The sequence below is a fragment of the Coturnix japonica genome, chromosome 5 (assembly GCF_001577835.2).
Source record: "Coturnix japonica isolate 7356 chromosome 5, Coturnix japonica 2.1, whole genome shotgun sequence".
Taxonomy (NCBI): Eukaryota; Metazoa; Chordata; class Aves; order Galliformes; family Phasianidae; genus Coturnix; species Coturnix japonica.
The window spans coordinates 10,832,731-10,849,543 of NC_029520.1; the positions used below are offsets into that span (position 1 = coordinate 10,832,731).

The window sequence follows — 16,813 nt, forward strand, 5'->3', positions numbered from 1 at the left end:
CTGGGCATAAGCGAAATCTACTGATGTTCTGTTTTGAAATTAAACATCCTTTTCAGTCAGTACAATGTACAACTGGAGTAAGTTTTCCAGATATATGATAATTTTTTCAGTGTATAAAACTTTGAAGTTGAGACTTTTAGAGTGACATCAGTTGCAACAGTTCATGGTTAAGTTAGAGATCTGGCGGAATTATACCCAGCATTTGTTACATGGGGAATTTATTCTGGCTGTATCAATATATGAATAAATGACCACAGATGTTTTTGGGTTAGGAAGTAATTGGAATGGAAGAAGTGCACAAAGGGAGGTGACAAGGCTGAATGGGATAAAACACAAAAGAGGTGTCATGCAAGCAGCATTAATTACTTCACAGTAGGCTGTTTTGACATGGTATTAATCCTGCATGAATGTGAGGGAAGATACTTACTGCTTATAGTGAAAAGCAATTTCTGCTATTGATTTCCTCCTCTGGCGATATACCTGATCAGAGTAGCCCTAGGATGAAAAATAGGAACATAAGCACAATGTGTTTAGTTATTAAATTTCTAACCTGACAAAGTTCACTGCTGTCTGGAGCAACTGGTGGTTCCAGTACAATTCCCTGACCATCTGCATGAGTAGTTGTTCTCTAGCTCCTTATTTCTGAGAGTTGGCTCAGGACTCAAATGCAGATATGTACCCATATACTCACCGGGTGGTCTAAGTCCAAGTCGGGGTCAAACTTGGTAACCAAATGATGGCACTTGTCCAATTCACATATTTTTCTGGGAAACCAGTGAACTGTGGGGAGAGGAGAAGCTATGAAAGCAAAAGATGGATGTGAGACTGCAGAGAACTGTGCAAGGAGGTGACCCTGAAGCAGTCTTCTCTTTTGGTCACATTCAGCATCCAGTATTGCTTCCCCTTTTGTGTGAATATTGAAGTCTTTGCCCCAGTTTCTGTCTCAACCACGCCACACACACACAAATCTAATAATTTATAATTTTCTTACATTTGTCTTCCTTGGTGGTCCTCACATCTTCTGCTACCCTTTTGATGGAGCTAATGAAAGTATTGAGGTCAGAGCTGTGCACCTCACAGCGCACAAAATATTCCAGTTCAGCAGTCCCTTCATGGGGCTTTCGGCTGAGTCTTGTCTCTAAGTGGTGGATTTTAGCTTCAAATGTCTTGTAGAGCATGGGAAAGAAGAACAAAAGCATTAAACAAGTCTGTAACGCTTGAAACAACTACTGGTACTTTCCAAAGATGTACAGATGCTTGTGGGGAGGTCCCTGTTGCTGTGTTTAAAAATTATTTTGACTGGGGTAAACTTGCTTATCCGTTATCCAGGTTTTGTTTCTGAGAGGGGAAGTCTCAAGGGTGGAAAGCAACTTCCTATGGTCTTCCTTTTCCTTTAATTAATTGAATGTTTGGAGACGAGCTGCACGAGAGACGGCGGGTGGTGCTGGCCGTGGTGCTGAACGTGCGGGACCGCCGTCGCCGGGTGCGTAGGTCCACTTGCCTGCCATTACAAGTGTTTGATATCCGTAGGAAAACAGAGATTTAACTCACTCAGTGTACGTGCGTTCACAGATGAATACACACACACCTGAGTATAAAATCTGTATTGACAGTTTATTTGTTTGTTTACAGCTAAAAGAAATCTGCAGATAGTTTACTTTGTTTTTAAGCCAGTCATTGACAGACAAAACAAGTAGGTGGGTTGAGTAGCTATTTGTCTGAGGAAAAAGGGTTTCACCCCTATTTCATATGCTTATGATAGTCTTCCTGAGGGAGTCATTACAGAGGTTTAACAGCCACCTTATTGCTGCTTAATGTCATTTGAAGAGTCTAGCCTCATTCTTGTTGCTAGTGACTGATAGAAAAGCTCCTACAAGACTTGCATCCTATCATTTCTTTAATTTTTATTCTTTTTTCTGTCTTTCTTGTTTTGTGGGGGGTTCTTGAGGAGTAGAGGAAGAGGTTTAAGAGGAATGTTTGTTCTGTCTACACCCAGCAGGTTGCTAATTCTGCGTAGACTCTACTAGTTATATGGGGCTCATCATTAGAACTAATTCACACAGAGGATAAGAACAAGACAGAGTCTACAGTCTTCCAAAAGGTCTTGTTAGAGTTTTGGATGCTTTCTTTATCTCTCTGAAAATCTGGAGTACAAGCACAAGTCTGTGGACAATGACACAACCTTTCCAATGTCTCTTAGATATCCTTGGCAGAAGAACATTATTTCTTTTGTTAATCAGAGGCAGATGAGAAGGAACAGATGTGATGCCACAGGTAAATTAAATTTAGGACAGTGTTTTTGAATGTACCTACCAACTTCAATATTACATTGTCCCCTCAACAGTCAATACCTTTGCATTAATCTGACAGCTGTGATTGCATTACCTATGCTTTGACTGCATGTAACACATACAGCAGAGTGAAACCAGCTTCCCTGCAGCCTGGTTTATGATGAGGCAAATGTCATTATGCCAGTCTGCTTTCATATCTTGTACCTGCATTGCCAGAGGGATCTGGGAAATGAATTTTTCTCTGTTGTGGCCTGACATGTTTGTCTTTTTATTATCTTTAAAGCTCTCTCTGTGACAAGATCGAAGAGCTTTTTATTTATTTATTTTTTTTAACCAAAGCAGATCTTGATGCTGCAAGTAATTTGCTCTAGAAAGAAACAAATAATATGTGGATGTAAACTGCCCCTGTTTTTTCCTTGCTGTTTAAATTATAAACATAAAATGCACTGTAACACACAGTCTGCCAAGTACAAGAGCCCACACCTCTATGTTTTATACCTGCTAAAGGGATGTTTATGGCTGTTAGGTAGCAGTTTTGTGATGTAGCGTTGCTGATAATCTGTTTTACCCCACAAGGGGTTGAATTTTGTAGGGAAGAGGGTCTTACGTGGTAATAGAGAATGTTAATATGTGAGCAAGCATCATGCTCTTATGACAGTGAAGTCACATACTAACTTCTAGTTACAAGTCTGTAGAAAACAGGTCAAGGGAAGTGATTCCTCCTTTGTGGTATGAAGTAGACTGCATGTGGTGTGCTGTTTCCCATAGAAGAAAAATGCTGATGTGCTGTAGCAAGTATAGTGGATGGCTGGCAAGATGAACTGGTGGCTGCAATGTGTTATATGAGAAAAGAAAGAGGGAATTGGGTTTGTTCAGCCTTAAGAGGTGAGGGTGCAGGGGAAATTGCTTTAACCTAGTACCTGGTGGGACATTGCAAAGACAAAGCCAAGCTCATCTTAAAAGTGCACAGGGGTTGGATAAGAGGCAATGGGCACAATGTGGAAGCAAAGACATTTTAAAAAACAAAACCAAACACTTAATACTTTACCATGGAGGCAGCAAAACACTACACGAGTGGTGAATCTCTACTTTACAAACATGCAGCAACTAGACCTGCTAGGAGCAGAAGGTTGGAGTAGAAACTCCTGCAGGTCCCTTATAATCCATGTGACTGATTAATAGGAACAAATTGTCCTCTCCTCTCGCTGCTGAAGTTAACAAGATTAAACTACTATAGATAAAACATAGCACAGATCCTCAGTTAGCAAAACACTTTTCAATCCTTCCGGATGAGAATGTACCACATAAATGCAAGTTGTCATGTTTTGATTACTGTTTAAATAGTCAGTGCTTATCTCAAACTTTCAATTCATGGTACAGAGATCCTAGATAAAACAAGATTATATTGCTGGCTAGGGGACAAAAGTGCAATCAGATATGAGTTTCCGTCAGTTTTAATGCTATTTATAGGGTGCACCTCTGTGGAGGGACCAACACAACCTTTAACACTCAAGCCTTGACCCAGTAGTTGATTAGTAGTGTGGAAAGGGAATTTGTTCTGTAGCCATGGCAGGACTCATGGTATGTTTTGAATGTTTGATCAGAGCCCAGTGCACACAGTGCTGAGCAGTAGAGGGTGCTGTCAGAGTATGCTACAAATAATATGGGTGTGAATTGTGGGTGTGAAATTGTGTGGCTGACTTCAGCAGTTAAGCAAAGTCGAGCCCAGAGTGTTATAAAAGCACATTCCTAGTGTGGGCATGTTGGGGCATGATTAGAGTATGACTGTGGGGAGATCGTGCAGACAGCTTAACTTGCAGTAGTCAGACATAATCTGAATCTTCCTTGGTAGATTCAAGTGATACTTCTCTTCAAGCTGCCATGAGAAGCATAGTCTTCCTTGAGTCCAATGAAACAGGTTAGAGACTCACCTCAAATACCTTAAGTGCTCGCGAGAGTGGAGAGGTCTTGACACCCTTGAGCATGAAGAATAGGTTCAGCATGGCTCTCCCATCCTTCTCCTCAAAAACAATTGTCTCTGTGGACTCTGCAGCATCAGTGGCTGCAGCTGCAGCCTCTCGTTCCTTCCTGGCATCTTCAATGAGGCTTTGGCGTCTACCAATGAACCGTGGAGACTGAAGGCAGAATAGAAATAAGTAATAATTCTTATGGAGCTGTGAGGGGGATCAGAGGCAACCCTGGTTGATGCATGAGGTGTGATTGGGGAAGGTGTGTGATCAGAGGAAGATTGGAAAGGCTGGGCTGACTTGCTCAGCTTTGCAAAGGAAGATCCGGTGTTGAGAACTAAGGCTTTAGAATTGAACTTTCAGAAATATGTCAGTTTGGGAAAAAGCAGAATATGCATTATAGTATGACTGAAATGGTCTTTTCTCTCACGCCTTCCCTAGCAATATATATATGTATATATTCTTCAAAAACTGAAAATCAAAAATAATCTTATACAGTTTTAGGGAGTCTTGTAATCTGAAGGGGACAAGTGCTAGATAAACCCAAAATCATTTAAGAAAAAAACATGCTATGAGGTGCAACTGGAGCCAGCAGCTGTGTCCTGGTCAGGAAATATGAACTGTTTACAGGTGTATTAGTACAGTAGCCCATCTGCTCCCAGGACCTGATGCAATCTAAGCACACCACATGTCCTCGCGTTCTCTTCACAGCCCTACACCTATTATGTCCTCAGCCACACTGAAAGAGTAAAAACATCCCACAGGCATTTTCTTCTGATTTAAGTGGATGCTTTACCACTGATTTATAATTAGAGCCACATCCATGCATACCTGAAAAGTCCTCCCACTGCTCTGGCAGTTGATTTTGTCCCAGCTAAGCCATACAGTTACTTGGAATTACAGTTAAACAGCTGCACCTCTGTGCCTGGAGCCACGTTAAGTGGCTTATTTATATTTACAGGGAGCTATGTACCATTTCCTTCACTGCTGCTGCTTTCATTATACTAATAGCTTATATGCCAACTTATTTGTTTCTGGTCTTTCTGCAGTAAACCTTCTGGTTGGTTCCGATTTTCTGCATTCAGCACTCAAACCAGATGACAGAGCCTTAGAACTTGCTAAAAGGAACCAGAGGCAGCACTGAAAGTCTTATGCTTATTCAGCATCCATTCAGGGATGGATTGGCTGTATATTTTTATCCTCTGATTCTAATGAAAGCATTTGGTAAATAGATGCCAAACAAGCAATGTCTTCCCTACCCTGTGTAACTTTGGAGAATATTTCCTTTTGAAAAGCATCCTGCTCAACTACTAAGCCTATCTTCCCCTTTATTTTTGAAGCCTGCTGTGATGTTTCCTCTGAGAACCCTCTTGGATGCTTTAGCAGCACAGAGCTTCCCTCTGACATTTGAAATGCAGCCTGAAAAACACCATACCTCTAGATACCAGACCAAGTGCTTCTTCCTTGTCCTATATATATATATATTTAATAATGAAACTCCTCTGAATTGATATTTGCTGATCCTCAGCTACTTTATTACCAGTTACTAAAAAATACCTTCTAACAAATAAGCATGTATTGCCGTTTGTCTAATTTGGTGGTATTTGCTCCCAAAGAGAGAAGCCCTCTGATAAATACACAGGTCTTAACTTTTAAGAACTTGTGAGCTCATGTTTGGCTTTAGGCCTGTATTTTATATTGCTAATATGTTTAAAGCTAAGCTAGTGTTTGCTTTCAGGTGCCTGCAATAAGCCAGGCAAACAGACTTAGGCCAGCCACAGGGTCTGTGCTTTTCAGCAGTACGAAGTGTTTCAGCTAAAGAAGTTTTATCACGTTATGCCCGGAGGTGCAAAAGTGCAATAGGGATTTTCTTCTGGAATGGAGAGGGCAGAAGGAGGGGAGTCAGACTGCCATAAATCAAGTTAAATTTCCTCTGGAAGGAGTTGTGATGGTATAACCATGCTGTTAACAGGCAGGAACAGGGGATTTGGTCCATGCCTGCGGGCTCTGGGAGATGCTTAGATCCACACATGTAGTGGGGAAGTTCATTAAATAAAAAGGGTGAGGCTGTTTTTTGTTAAGGAGAACGTCAGGAAGGGTCTGCCTGCTTGCTGCATGGTTGCTTGGCTTTTCCTCTCAGCATCATCTCTCCTGTTTCTTGCATTTATGCTCTCTGGGGCGCTGCCTCCTTTTTATGGAAATTAGGCACCATTTTTTATATAAACTAACTAAAACAATCTCTTGTGATAAACCACTTCTGTTCTTTGGAAGGCAGTCTTATGTGGGATTTCTGACTTTCCCTGTGGACTAACTCCCTCGGTGCCTATCCAGCTCAAGTGAGAAGTTTAATTTTGCAGAACACTTATTTACCTCCCTGGGGTCGGAGTCTGACTTGGTCATTCACCTTGCGCAAAGGATTAATTTTAATTTCTTTGACATTGCTGCAGCTATGTGTGCCTAGCTGTTAAAAACGTGATGCTTTGAATTTAAGCCTTTAGGCTCGTTATTTGTAACAATCCCAGGCAATCCTTCCTGCTGTTTGGCTTCCAGCTGCCATCTCCTGATTAAACACTCTGTAACTAAAAATCCCTGTTACAGATGCAAGATATCTTGGGAAAAAAAAAAAGAAAAAAGAAAAAAAAAAAAAAACAGAAACAAAACCAAAAACAAACTAAAAGAACAAACATGAGCAGAAAATCTAAATAAACAACCTGAAGGATTTTCCACAGGCTTTATCTCTGACAGGCACAGCTGGTGTGTGAAACACCTTCTGGTGTGGGTGAGTCTTGAGGTTGCCAAGCTCAAAGGGGACACCTCCAACCTGTTGTTGTAGTGGTAGGGACTGGGTGGCCTTAGAACACCATGAGGGCTGGGGCTGAGTGCTGGCTGCCACTCACAAATGCAGAGTCATGCCTCTCACTTAGTGTGAGCCAGCAAAATAAACCATGGGATTGTGGAAATCTCCCATGTGAGGTAGGAGAGTTATTTTTCATTTATTTTTGCTTCACTGTGGATTTTTATTCCAAGAAGGGATGCAGAGGTAGTCTGAAGTATTATATCTGCTCTTCCAGGCTGCACAGCCCTTTCACCCAAGGATATACTGCCCATCAAACACAGCATATCAGCCCCACCTGTCCAGCCACCAAACCCTCACCCCTTTGCCAGACAAGTCAGCATCTCAAGTGCTAATCTGACAAAGCAACCTGAAAAATCCTGTGCAGGAGGAAAGACTTCCCTGACTTTCATTTACTAGTGAAAGTGAGTTTACCTCTTTGTTTGTTAATTCCTTTTCTTGCGTTCTGGCATGCTATACGCTCCAGAACACCTTTTGTGCCTCCACCATGTTTCCTCTTACTAAGTATCCCGAGAGTGTCCCCTCCCTGTGCCATCAGGGGGCTTCCAGAGACTGGTCACCTCCCTGACCCTCAGAGCTGTCTCATGCCTTTTCCTGGCTCTCCTGACATTTGGGTTTTTGCTCCATCCCTACAGCCTACCCAATGGGTTTACTAGAATTTGCTTTCTAAAGGCACCTGACATCCCAGTAGGAAGATACTTTTCCCTTATATCTGCAACTGTATGGTGTGCAGAAGTATTCCTCAAGGTAAAAACAGGGTTCTAAATAATGATGAGGGGATGGGAGCAAAAACGTGGGAAAGATGTACAGAGACAGCAGCAGCAAACTGAGTGAATTGCCTGACCCTTGAATGTTGACTGAAATGAAATGCATACTTTTCCATTATGCTATAACAGATGAAATCTCTGCAGCTTAACGTCTAGCAGTGAAGAATAGTATTAAGCTTTTCAAATTGCATTAAGTGCTGGGGGTGCCTTGTTACTCCTGCCCTAAGTCTATGGGTTATTTTAGTTACTTTTGGCTGCAGGGAGGTGAGGGTGTATTTGTTTTACCTTCCCCCCCTCCCCTTAATTGTTTGCATTTCACACATATCAGTATGTAGAGATGAATGTGGGGGTCATTTTATTCCCCTGGCCTGGAGCCAGGGCTGGGGAGCTCCCCTAGAAATAGTGTTGGCCCCTCTATTCCTGTCTGCCACTGCCTATCACTGGAGGAGAGGATGCATTTTTCAGGGGAGAGGGAAGAAGTGGGGTAGAGTTGTCTTACCATGATGGCTTCAGCTTGCTTGGAGTCCAGCTCCGACACCGCCCTGCGGAAGCCTTTAGCGGCAGAGGTGGAGATGTTGGGGGTTGGCATCTTCACTCTTCCACGAGCTCTGCTCTCTGCTTTTCAGCTCCTTGCCAGCTTTTTATAGGGTGAGGCTGACGTCAAAGATTCTTTCAATGCTTCTCCCCTCCTGCTGCAACCCCCCCAACACCACCTCCCTCTTTTCCCCCCTCAGGCTGAGAGGAGGAGGGGACGTGAAGGAGAGAAGCATTTCTGTCCCATTAAATCTAATCGCCACAAAGATTGCAGACACCCTGCCTTCTCAGACCTGCCGCTCTCCCCACTTGTTCGTGTGTGCCCAAAAGATTTCTTCCCTGTCTTTTCACTCCTCTGTTTTCATCTTTATATAATTCATTCTCTCACTCTTTTTCAATCCAGTACGTTCTCTTTCCTGGCTTGGGTGTTGAATGACAGGATTTAGATCCATTTAAGGACAAAACAAACAGAAGAGAAAGATTTAGCCTTTTATTTCCCCCTTGTTTGCTATGTCACTGAGGCAGTAGGAGAGGAGGCAGGAGTAGGCAGAGGAGGAAAGAAGCACCAATTCCCCCAGCCTGGGCTACAGGATTGGTTGCTGTTTTTGTGCATGCATATCCAGAGTTGGATTGGCCATGGTGTGCTGAGAGCAGACCAGCAGGATTAGGCCCCTTGTATCCTCAGAGGAGAAAAAGGCTGTGGAGAAAACCATGTGGGGGGGGGAAAGCCCACCTCTGCATCCTGTTATCCAAGGGCTTTGCTAATCTTCCTGCAATGCCTCAGAAGCCAAATGCCCAAGGAGATTTGGTCTGTGGCACCATGTGGCACAGCAGGACCCAAATCAGAGATGTCCTGAAGCATTCAGGCTTGGCCTTCTCTTCCTGTGGGGCTCAAGGGGTGCCTCACATTGCACTGGGGGGAAAGAAGGGGTAGGTTGGATATTAGGAAAAATCTCAGAAACAGTAGTGATGCACTGGAACAGGCTGCCCAGAGAGGTGGTAGAGTCACCATCCCTTGAAGTGTTCAAGAACCATGGAGTGATGGCACTGAGGGACATGGTTTAGAGTTGTTACAGATATAGGCTGATGATTGGACTCAATGACCCTAGTGGTTTATTCAACCATTCTGATTCTATGATTCTTTGACTGGCAGCAACTCTCCAGCATCAAGCTTTCCAAGGCTGGGAGAACTTCCCTGGGTTTTTGTATAGGAAAGAAAGGCAGGTTTGGGAGGGAGGAAGGTTATAATAATCATATTTGACTGTCAAATAAACTTCTAATTCTGACTGTACTCTTCTGTATTATGCTGCCCTTTAAAACAGCAAGAAGAATACTGGACTTCAGCACTTTTGGTCTGAGGTTTTCAGTTCAATCTCAGGAAGAAGAAAAGTTTTCTTTATTCTGTTTTCTTAAAATCAGAAAGAACAACCATTTTGATAGATCTTTTATTTGTGGTACCTAGTTAAATTTGAAGGTCTTTTTAGAACACCGTTTGCCAAGGATGATGAACCTAAAATCAGCCATCAAAGCAAATTCCACTTATTAAAATTTGTAATCAAGTTACTGAAAGGATAGCCTTAAAATGTCAGTTCACATGAAGAATGGAGAAAATGGATAAAGTACTTTAATAAAATGGAAACAGAACTAGTCAGTCAGCTTTCCTGCAGGCTCTAACAGATTGAGAGATCGCATGTGAGGGCTTTTCTGACAAACAGAGGCTTTAAAAGGAGCCGATAACATCAGGCAAATTTTCAAGATTATTGTACAAATATTTGGGATTACTTCAACTACATATTCTGATTTCCTTTTTGTCATTACATATTGTTTCTCCCCTTGTAAAATCTAGCACTCTACTTAAGCTCATCAGCTCTTCTTTTTAGTTCATCACAAAGCCCTTGATTTTTAATTCCTCTCCTTTATAGGGATGATAAATTAAGCATACAACTCCTGCCTTCTTTAAGCCCTGTTAATCTACCACCCCATGTCTGTCTGATGGCAAGTTTCTTATATTGTACAGAATTGCTGTTAAGCACAGAGCCTCTGCAGAGCCAAAGTGCAGTCCTGCTTCCTATGCAACCAAGGAAAAAACATCTGCACCTCCGTAAACCTTCTGCTTAGGTTCGTGTGAAAGTTCTGCTGATATCAGGCACGACTTCCCTCACTAAGAAAAGACTTTGAGGCCCTGGGTTGTTTATAAAGAAGGGCAACAAAACTGTGATGGATCAGGAGCACAAGTCTTATGCGGAGTGGGTGAGGGAGCTGTGATTGTTCAGTGTGGAGAAGAGGCTAAGTAGAGATCTTATTGCTCACAACAATGACTTGAAAGGATGTTGTGGTGATGTGTGGATTGGTCTTTTCTCCTGCTTAACTAGCAATAGGGTTAAAGGGAATGGCCTCAAGTCATGCTAGAAAGTTGTTCAGATCCGGTATTAGGAATTTTTTTATTTTTTTTTTCTTTGAGAGTGGTGAGGCGATGATGGAGTTAATGTCTCTGGAAGTGTTCAAGAAACATGGAGATGTGGCCCTGAGAGACATCACCAGTGGGTATGGTGGTGGTGGGCTGGGGTTGAACTAAATGGTAACAGTGTTTTTTTCCAGCTTCTATGGTTCAATGACCTTTAGGTGTGTGAGCCTACTTGGTTAAATTATGGCTCTGCTCCCACACCAAGGCTTTTGTATGTTGACTAAATAGTGAGTTTTCTAATTAAAGAGGAGCATTTAGGAAAGGTTATGAAGTAAATACAGTGGATCGATGAGTCTTCATTAGTGCTTTGTTTCTCAGGCTCCAATCACATGCCTGTCTGTGAATGTGTGTGAGTGCTATGTGTAACCAGCTGCGTGTTTTAGGGGATTTATCTGACGTAAAGCAGAAATGGCAAACATTGTTGGACATTGTACTTTGGATGTGTGGACCAAGAGAAAAACCTCCCCCTGCCAGGCTACTATCCCTCATTGTGAGAACTGTAGGGATCTCCATGCAACAGTCTGTGGTTTTGATATGAATTCCAGGGAGAATCAGTGGCAGAGGTGATGCCAGCCCAGTGACAGTGGGAGGCTCTCTAGTGGTCCAGGAAGCTTGAGGGACAGGCTTTGAGCTGTACAAGTATCCCACCGAATGCCAAAGTAAGGGACTGTGTCCACCATTGTGAGGGCAAGCTGCCATCTCCCATCACAGCTGAGGAGAAAACCCTACTGGCTATGCAGGGTGATCGGGTCCTCTTGTTGCTCTTTCTCCCACCTTTCTCACACCCTCTCCCTCTTTCCTTCCGTAGCCTGAGTAATTACACTCTGCTACATGAAGCAATTACAGCAGTGGTTAGCCAGCTCCGTCAAGAGATGTCTTTTTTTACTCATCTCCTTTCAACACTCCTGAGTGTCTCAAAGTTTAATAACCCATAATGATACCCTGGACTTCCGTGTCATTGCTGCCTCTAGGACTGAGGCATCAGCAGGAGAAAAAAAAAAGAAAAAGAAAAAAAGGATAATTAAAATCCACATCTACCTCTTAACTCTGCAGTATTCTATCATCTAGAAAGCACTAGTTTTTATGCTCACACAGCAGATGAGGCCAAGGAAAGGGAAGCTGCAAGGAGTAGAGCTGTGTAGCTCCTTGTTAAGTGTTCTGAGATGTATTCTGAGACCCTGGCATGAAAGCACAGCTGGATCAGGTGAGATTTAACAGCTTCAGACCTGCTCTGGTGGATGGGGCAGGGGTCATCTGTTCCCTGACTTGTAGAGGTGAGCCTTGGGAGATGAAGAGCCCCATTGCAGGGATTATTATTCTCAGGGCAAAATGAAGACACATACACAAGTACACACACTAGTGACAGAAAATCATTTCCTATAGGAGATGGAGTAGGGCTGTGCAACCCCCAGTGCCTTTTTGCCACGATCTGTGTTAGTATAATTCTTAAGTATGTTGTCCAGGATTGCTCTGTCCTACAGATGCAAATCCAATGACTGAAGGGTCACAACCAACACCCTTCAGCAGCTAAGTGCAAACCTCTGTGTCTGCGACTCCAGATTTCAGAGGGTCAGCTCAGTTTTTAACTAAATCTGAAAATATTCTGTAACACATCAAAAATGCCACCTTACTTTTGGCTTTGGATCTTGGGGCTGACTAATCTCACAACACCACATTCAGAGTCAATTTGCATTCGTGCCGTTCATATTTTGCTTCCAAATCAAATCTCTCCTCTCTTTGGTCAATATTGAAATCACAATTCTGAAAAAAAAAAATTTACAGAAATCAACTTTCCAGGTGAAAATAACCTGATTACAGGCAAAACTTACTGAGGAATATATTTGCAGAAGGAAGGAAGGTTGCTTGAATGGAGGAAAAACTCAGCACCTCCCTCTCCCCAGGAACTGGGTATTTAGCCCCGAGTTTTCAGAAATAAAAGCAACAGCAACCCCTCCATTTCTGCATCAGGAAATGGATCTGGAACATACAAGTGTAAATTCAGAAACACTGTATTGATGATTCACCCTTTCCTGCAGAATCCAAAATAACCATCTTGTCTCAGATCAATGGGGAAGCACTTAGGAGCAATTTTCTCTTTGGAAATGTGGGCAGCAAATAGACAGCTAGGAGCAGGGGGGTGGAATAAAATGCACTATCGCTTGGACCATGTTGTATGGTCATGAAAACCAATGTCTGACACCTCCATCCCACTGTATTTCAACTTGTAGACAAATCGTTTAGTAAAGTCTTTAGGGAATTTCACCTTTGTGTGGAAAGTTGCCTCCTACATGTATTGTAGCAGGTCTCCCGCTACATGGCCAGCCTTCGTGGTTTTAATTTGTATCTGTGATACTCAGTATTTTTCTCCTAGCTCTGGAGTCAGCTTTCCTTTGAAAATACATTGTTGCAGCCCTTTTGTGAGGAGAGGAAAGGATGGAGTCTAGAAACTCCCAGCCTGAGAGAAAAAACCCTCCAGAATCATCAGTAATTCTTGTATGGAAATCTGGCACAGAATTATTGAACACTGAGTTTGACACTCAATTTGCTTTTCTGGGTAAAAGGAAAAAAAGAAAAAAAAAAGAAAAAAAAAGTATTATGTGGGTAAACAAGAGCCTGAGAACATCAGAAACATTATGACAAGAAAAATCAAATGTCTGGTGCTAATTCTATTGCCGGCAAGCAGCGCAGAAGATGTGGCAGTGCATTTTCTGACTGTTTGCTGTATGGCTGGGGGCATGTCATTTAACTCTACCTTCTGTTTCAAGGCTGGTTATAGCTGTAGCTGCCACTTGTTTCATCACTACTGTGAAGAAATGGTTAATAGTGGGCAATGGATGTGGAAATCAATGGGAGCATTTGCTCTAGACTGCTTTCAGAAGGGTGAGCTCCCAGAAGGGGAAGCAGGGCTATGGGGCCATGCTGCTGGTTCCATGGCAATCATCTGGTTTGCTGCCCATTGTGTGATCCCACCTTTGGGAGCAATGTTCCAATTTCACTGCTGAAGAAAAGACATCTTCTGTGATGCATTTCTTAGGTCAACCTGACCAGAAGAGGTTCCAGGGCAGTGGAAGGTTTAACTTGCTTTCCAAAGCCTGAGAAATGTCTTTTCTTGCCTGTAGTGTGATTTCCCATTGAGCCTTTGCCTTGCTGAATACATACAGTAACAATTGATGTTACTGATAATTTTCTTTCCAAGTCCTTTGAACTCCCAGCACTAAAAGGTCTGCAGGGACCTGGATTCTGCAGCTCTTTCTCTACACAAATAAAGAAAGTTAGGGTCATACCCTTCTTGCTAATCCACTCATGCTATGCAGTAAGACATAATTTATCTAACACAGCATAACAAGAACTTGTGCAATACAGCTCAGTGATCCTACCACATGTACGCAAAATCATTCACTTCTAACTCCCTCTTTCCTCAGGCACTGGAGGATAAAAGCCATCTGCCTGTCAGACAAAAGGTCTGATGTGATCTTACCATTAGGAGTCACACAGAGGGTCTCAGACCTATGAAAATGTCACCATATTGACTTCATACAAATGTTTATTCATAGTTCTGTTTATAGGCAAAGCAAACGGATGAGATCCATGACGTAGACACAACCAGATCAGAATAGGAAATTGGCACCAGCATTTCAAAGTGAAGTCATTGCTTTTCTATTGTTTTATATCTGCTTAGGATCTTATCTGTTATTCCTGACAGGTAGCCATCAAGCAAGTGGACTGGAAAAGGGATGAGGAAACATTTTTCTTTTCTTTTTAGAAGGGGAATGCAAATGTATAACTCATGGCAAGATTCATGTCTCCCAGCAGGCTTAAGAGGATGACTCATCAAAGCCTTATGCTTGTCTTCAGGATCTTCAAGGTGTATCAACAGTATTTTATTGATCTATAGTCATGGAAAGTAAAGAAAGAAGAGTCTGAGATCTACACTGATACAATATGTCCAACCTCAGTAATTCTACCATTAAGCTACTGGGATGCCACCGTGGAACAGAAGGATCTATATGGTGGTATTTCCTGTTCTCCCAGTGGTAGGACAGTTCTCTCCAAAAACAGGTTCTTTAATCCAATCGAGAAGAGGATACTTCAGAAGTTGAAAGTTAGGCAAAGAATAAAAGTTCAAGTTAGCAGTAAGAGATACATTTTTAATAGTGCGAGTGAGCAAACCCACTGAACATTCAGGAAGCTCTGTTCCCCTTTGTTTAAAGTTTCCTGAGCAGGATGGGATATTTCACTCAAAGACACAAGGACAGGACGCTAAGACTAGTGGGGGCTGTACACCAACATTCTGCAGCAGATGTGGAGGAGATACAGCTGTGACATCTTTGTCCCACAGCGACAAAGCACAGGGCTGAAGCAGCACTGCCTGCTGTCCCCAGTCAGGAGGGCAAGACAGACCCCTGCCATTTCCCACCATCAAAGGATGTCTGAATTCCTTCTGCCCTTCGCCTAGACAAGAGCTGGAAATTCGACATTTTTAGTGAGAAAAGATGGGTTAAAAAAACTCACACCATCCCTACAGAGGAAGACTTTAGCTTTCTCACGTGTACCTATGCTGGGAAAATGTGTGTTTCTGCATCACGTAATGCAGTGGAAATTATGAGTTTTAAGTGCCTATCCTTTCCCCTTTCTCATGCTTCTGGGGGCAGTGCCTGTCTCAGGAGAGTTAATAGTATTTTCACTGATTTAATTTACATCAAGGACGTGCTAGATTGCAACAAGCTGTGCTTTTAAAAGAGGAAAGGAGTCATAGGCAGAATAGGAACCTAGAAAAAACCTCCCCATTCTTACACCCCAAACAGCACCAGGAACAAATAAATGCCTTCTGGGGGACAAGCTTACATTCAATTTTCTCCTTTTTCTCATATTGCTTCCCTGCTTTTCCCATTGGTTTGCCTTTCCCTGCTTACGTCTGACCTACAGTCCCAGAAGCCCAGCCATAGCCTGAAGGGATTCGCCTTGTGCCTTTAGTGGGATAGCATTCGGTTTTCCTTATCAGTCACCAGTAGGGCCATGTGTTTTGTCTCTGCTCCCCCTCCCTGCAGATGTGTGGTTGAGGGCAACGAGAGGCAAGGGGTCCTTGTAAGTGACTTATGATAATTGCAGAGCAGAAACTGCTCTGAAAATCTAAATTCCTCTCTGACATTTCCAGTCTAAAGCTCCCACTGACTCAGCTGCTGCTTGTGATATTTAAACAAGGATTATCTCCTTTTTTATTCTTTTCTTTTTGATAATAGGATGGCAAAAGGTTATTTTAACACTTTCCTACAGTTTGTTTGGCTGATACAGAACCAACACTCCTCAGGATGTAACCACAGCTCTGCTTCCCAAGTCACTCATTTGGCATGACTGGGATGAATGAAGGCCCCATGGTTTAAAAAAAAAATAATAATAAAAGAAGAAGAACCATTCCTTGAATTGTCATCTTTTCCATTTTTTTTTCTTTAGCACACATTTTTTATGCTGGAAAGATGTATTTCTTTGGGTGTAAAAAGATGTATCCATTTGGTTTCAGTATGACTGCTCCAGACTCATCCTGAGATCTCAGGTATTTCACTTTATGTATTAAAAAACTGATAATATTTTGTAGGGATGCTGTACAGCATCAACAAAAAAAAAACAAACCTATAGGAAGCTGACAGCATTTTTTGATTCCTGAGAAAACAAGTACATCAGCATGAGGGGAGAACATCTGCTAAAGAAAGCTGTAATATGGTCCTCAAGACTGCTTCAAAATAACTGGCAAACATCCCTCTCACCCTGTCTCCAAATGCCTTCACATTCTCAATAGCTGGAAGAAACAAGAGAGAAGGCATGGGCAGATAAGAGAACCAGAGCAGAAAGACACACAGAAAACTGAGGGATGTGCCCTGGAAAGGAGAAAAGAAGGAGAGGTGCAGATGAGGGAGAAAACAAGGAAAACCAAGTTACCG

The 16,813-nt window shown here is 42.5% G+C and overlaps 1 protein-coding gene and 1 long non-coding RNA gene across 2 annotated transcripts in view; one reads left to right on the forward strand and one right to left on the reverse strand.

The window, feature by feature from the left end:
* Window positions 1–8,542, reverse strand: part of TH (tyrosine hydroxylase) — a 22,567-nt gene extending 14,025 nt beyond the window's left edge. Inside the window, exons 1-5 of the mRNA XM_015863897.2 lie at window positions 8,379–8,542; window positions 4,223–4,426; window positions 992–1,166; window positions 692–780; window positions 428–495 (exon numbers count right to left, since the gene is read on the reverse strand). Of these exons, the coding sequence (XP_015719383.1) occupies window positions 428–495; window positions 692–780; window positions 992–1,166; window positions 4,223–4,426; window positions 8,379–8,468 (626 nt within the window). The 5' untranslated portion in view covers window positions 8,469–8,542. The remainder of the gene's footprint in view (window positions 1–427; window positions 496–691; window positions 781–991; window positions 1,167–4,222; window positions 4,427–8,378) is intronic.
* The window catches only part of LOC107314557, a 22,810-nt gene extending 7,024 nt beyond the window's left edge, over window positions 1–15,786 (forward strand). The window contains exon 2 of the long non-coding RNA XR_004307449.1: window positions 14,581–15,786. This is a non-coding gene — a long non-coding RNA (uncharacterized LOC107314557). The remainder of the gene's footprint in view (window positions 1–14,580) is intronic.
* Window positions 15,787–16,813: the final 1,027 nt, after the last annotated feature.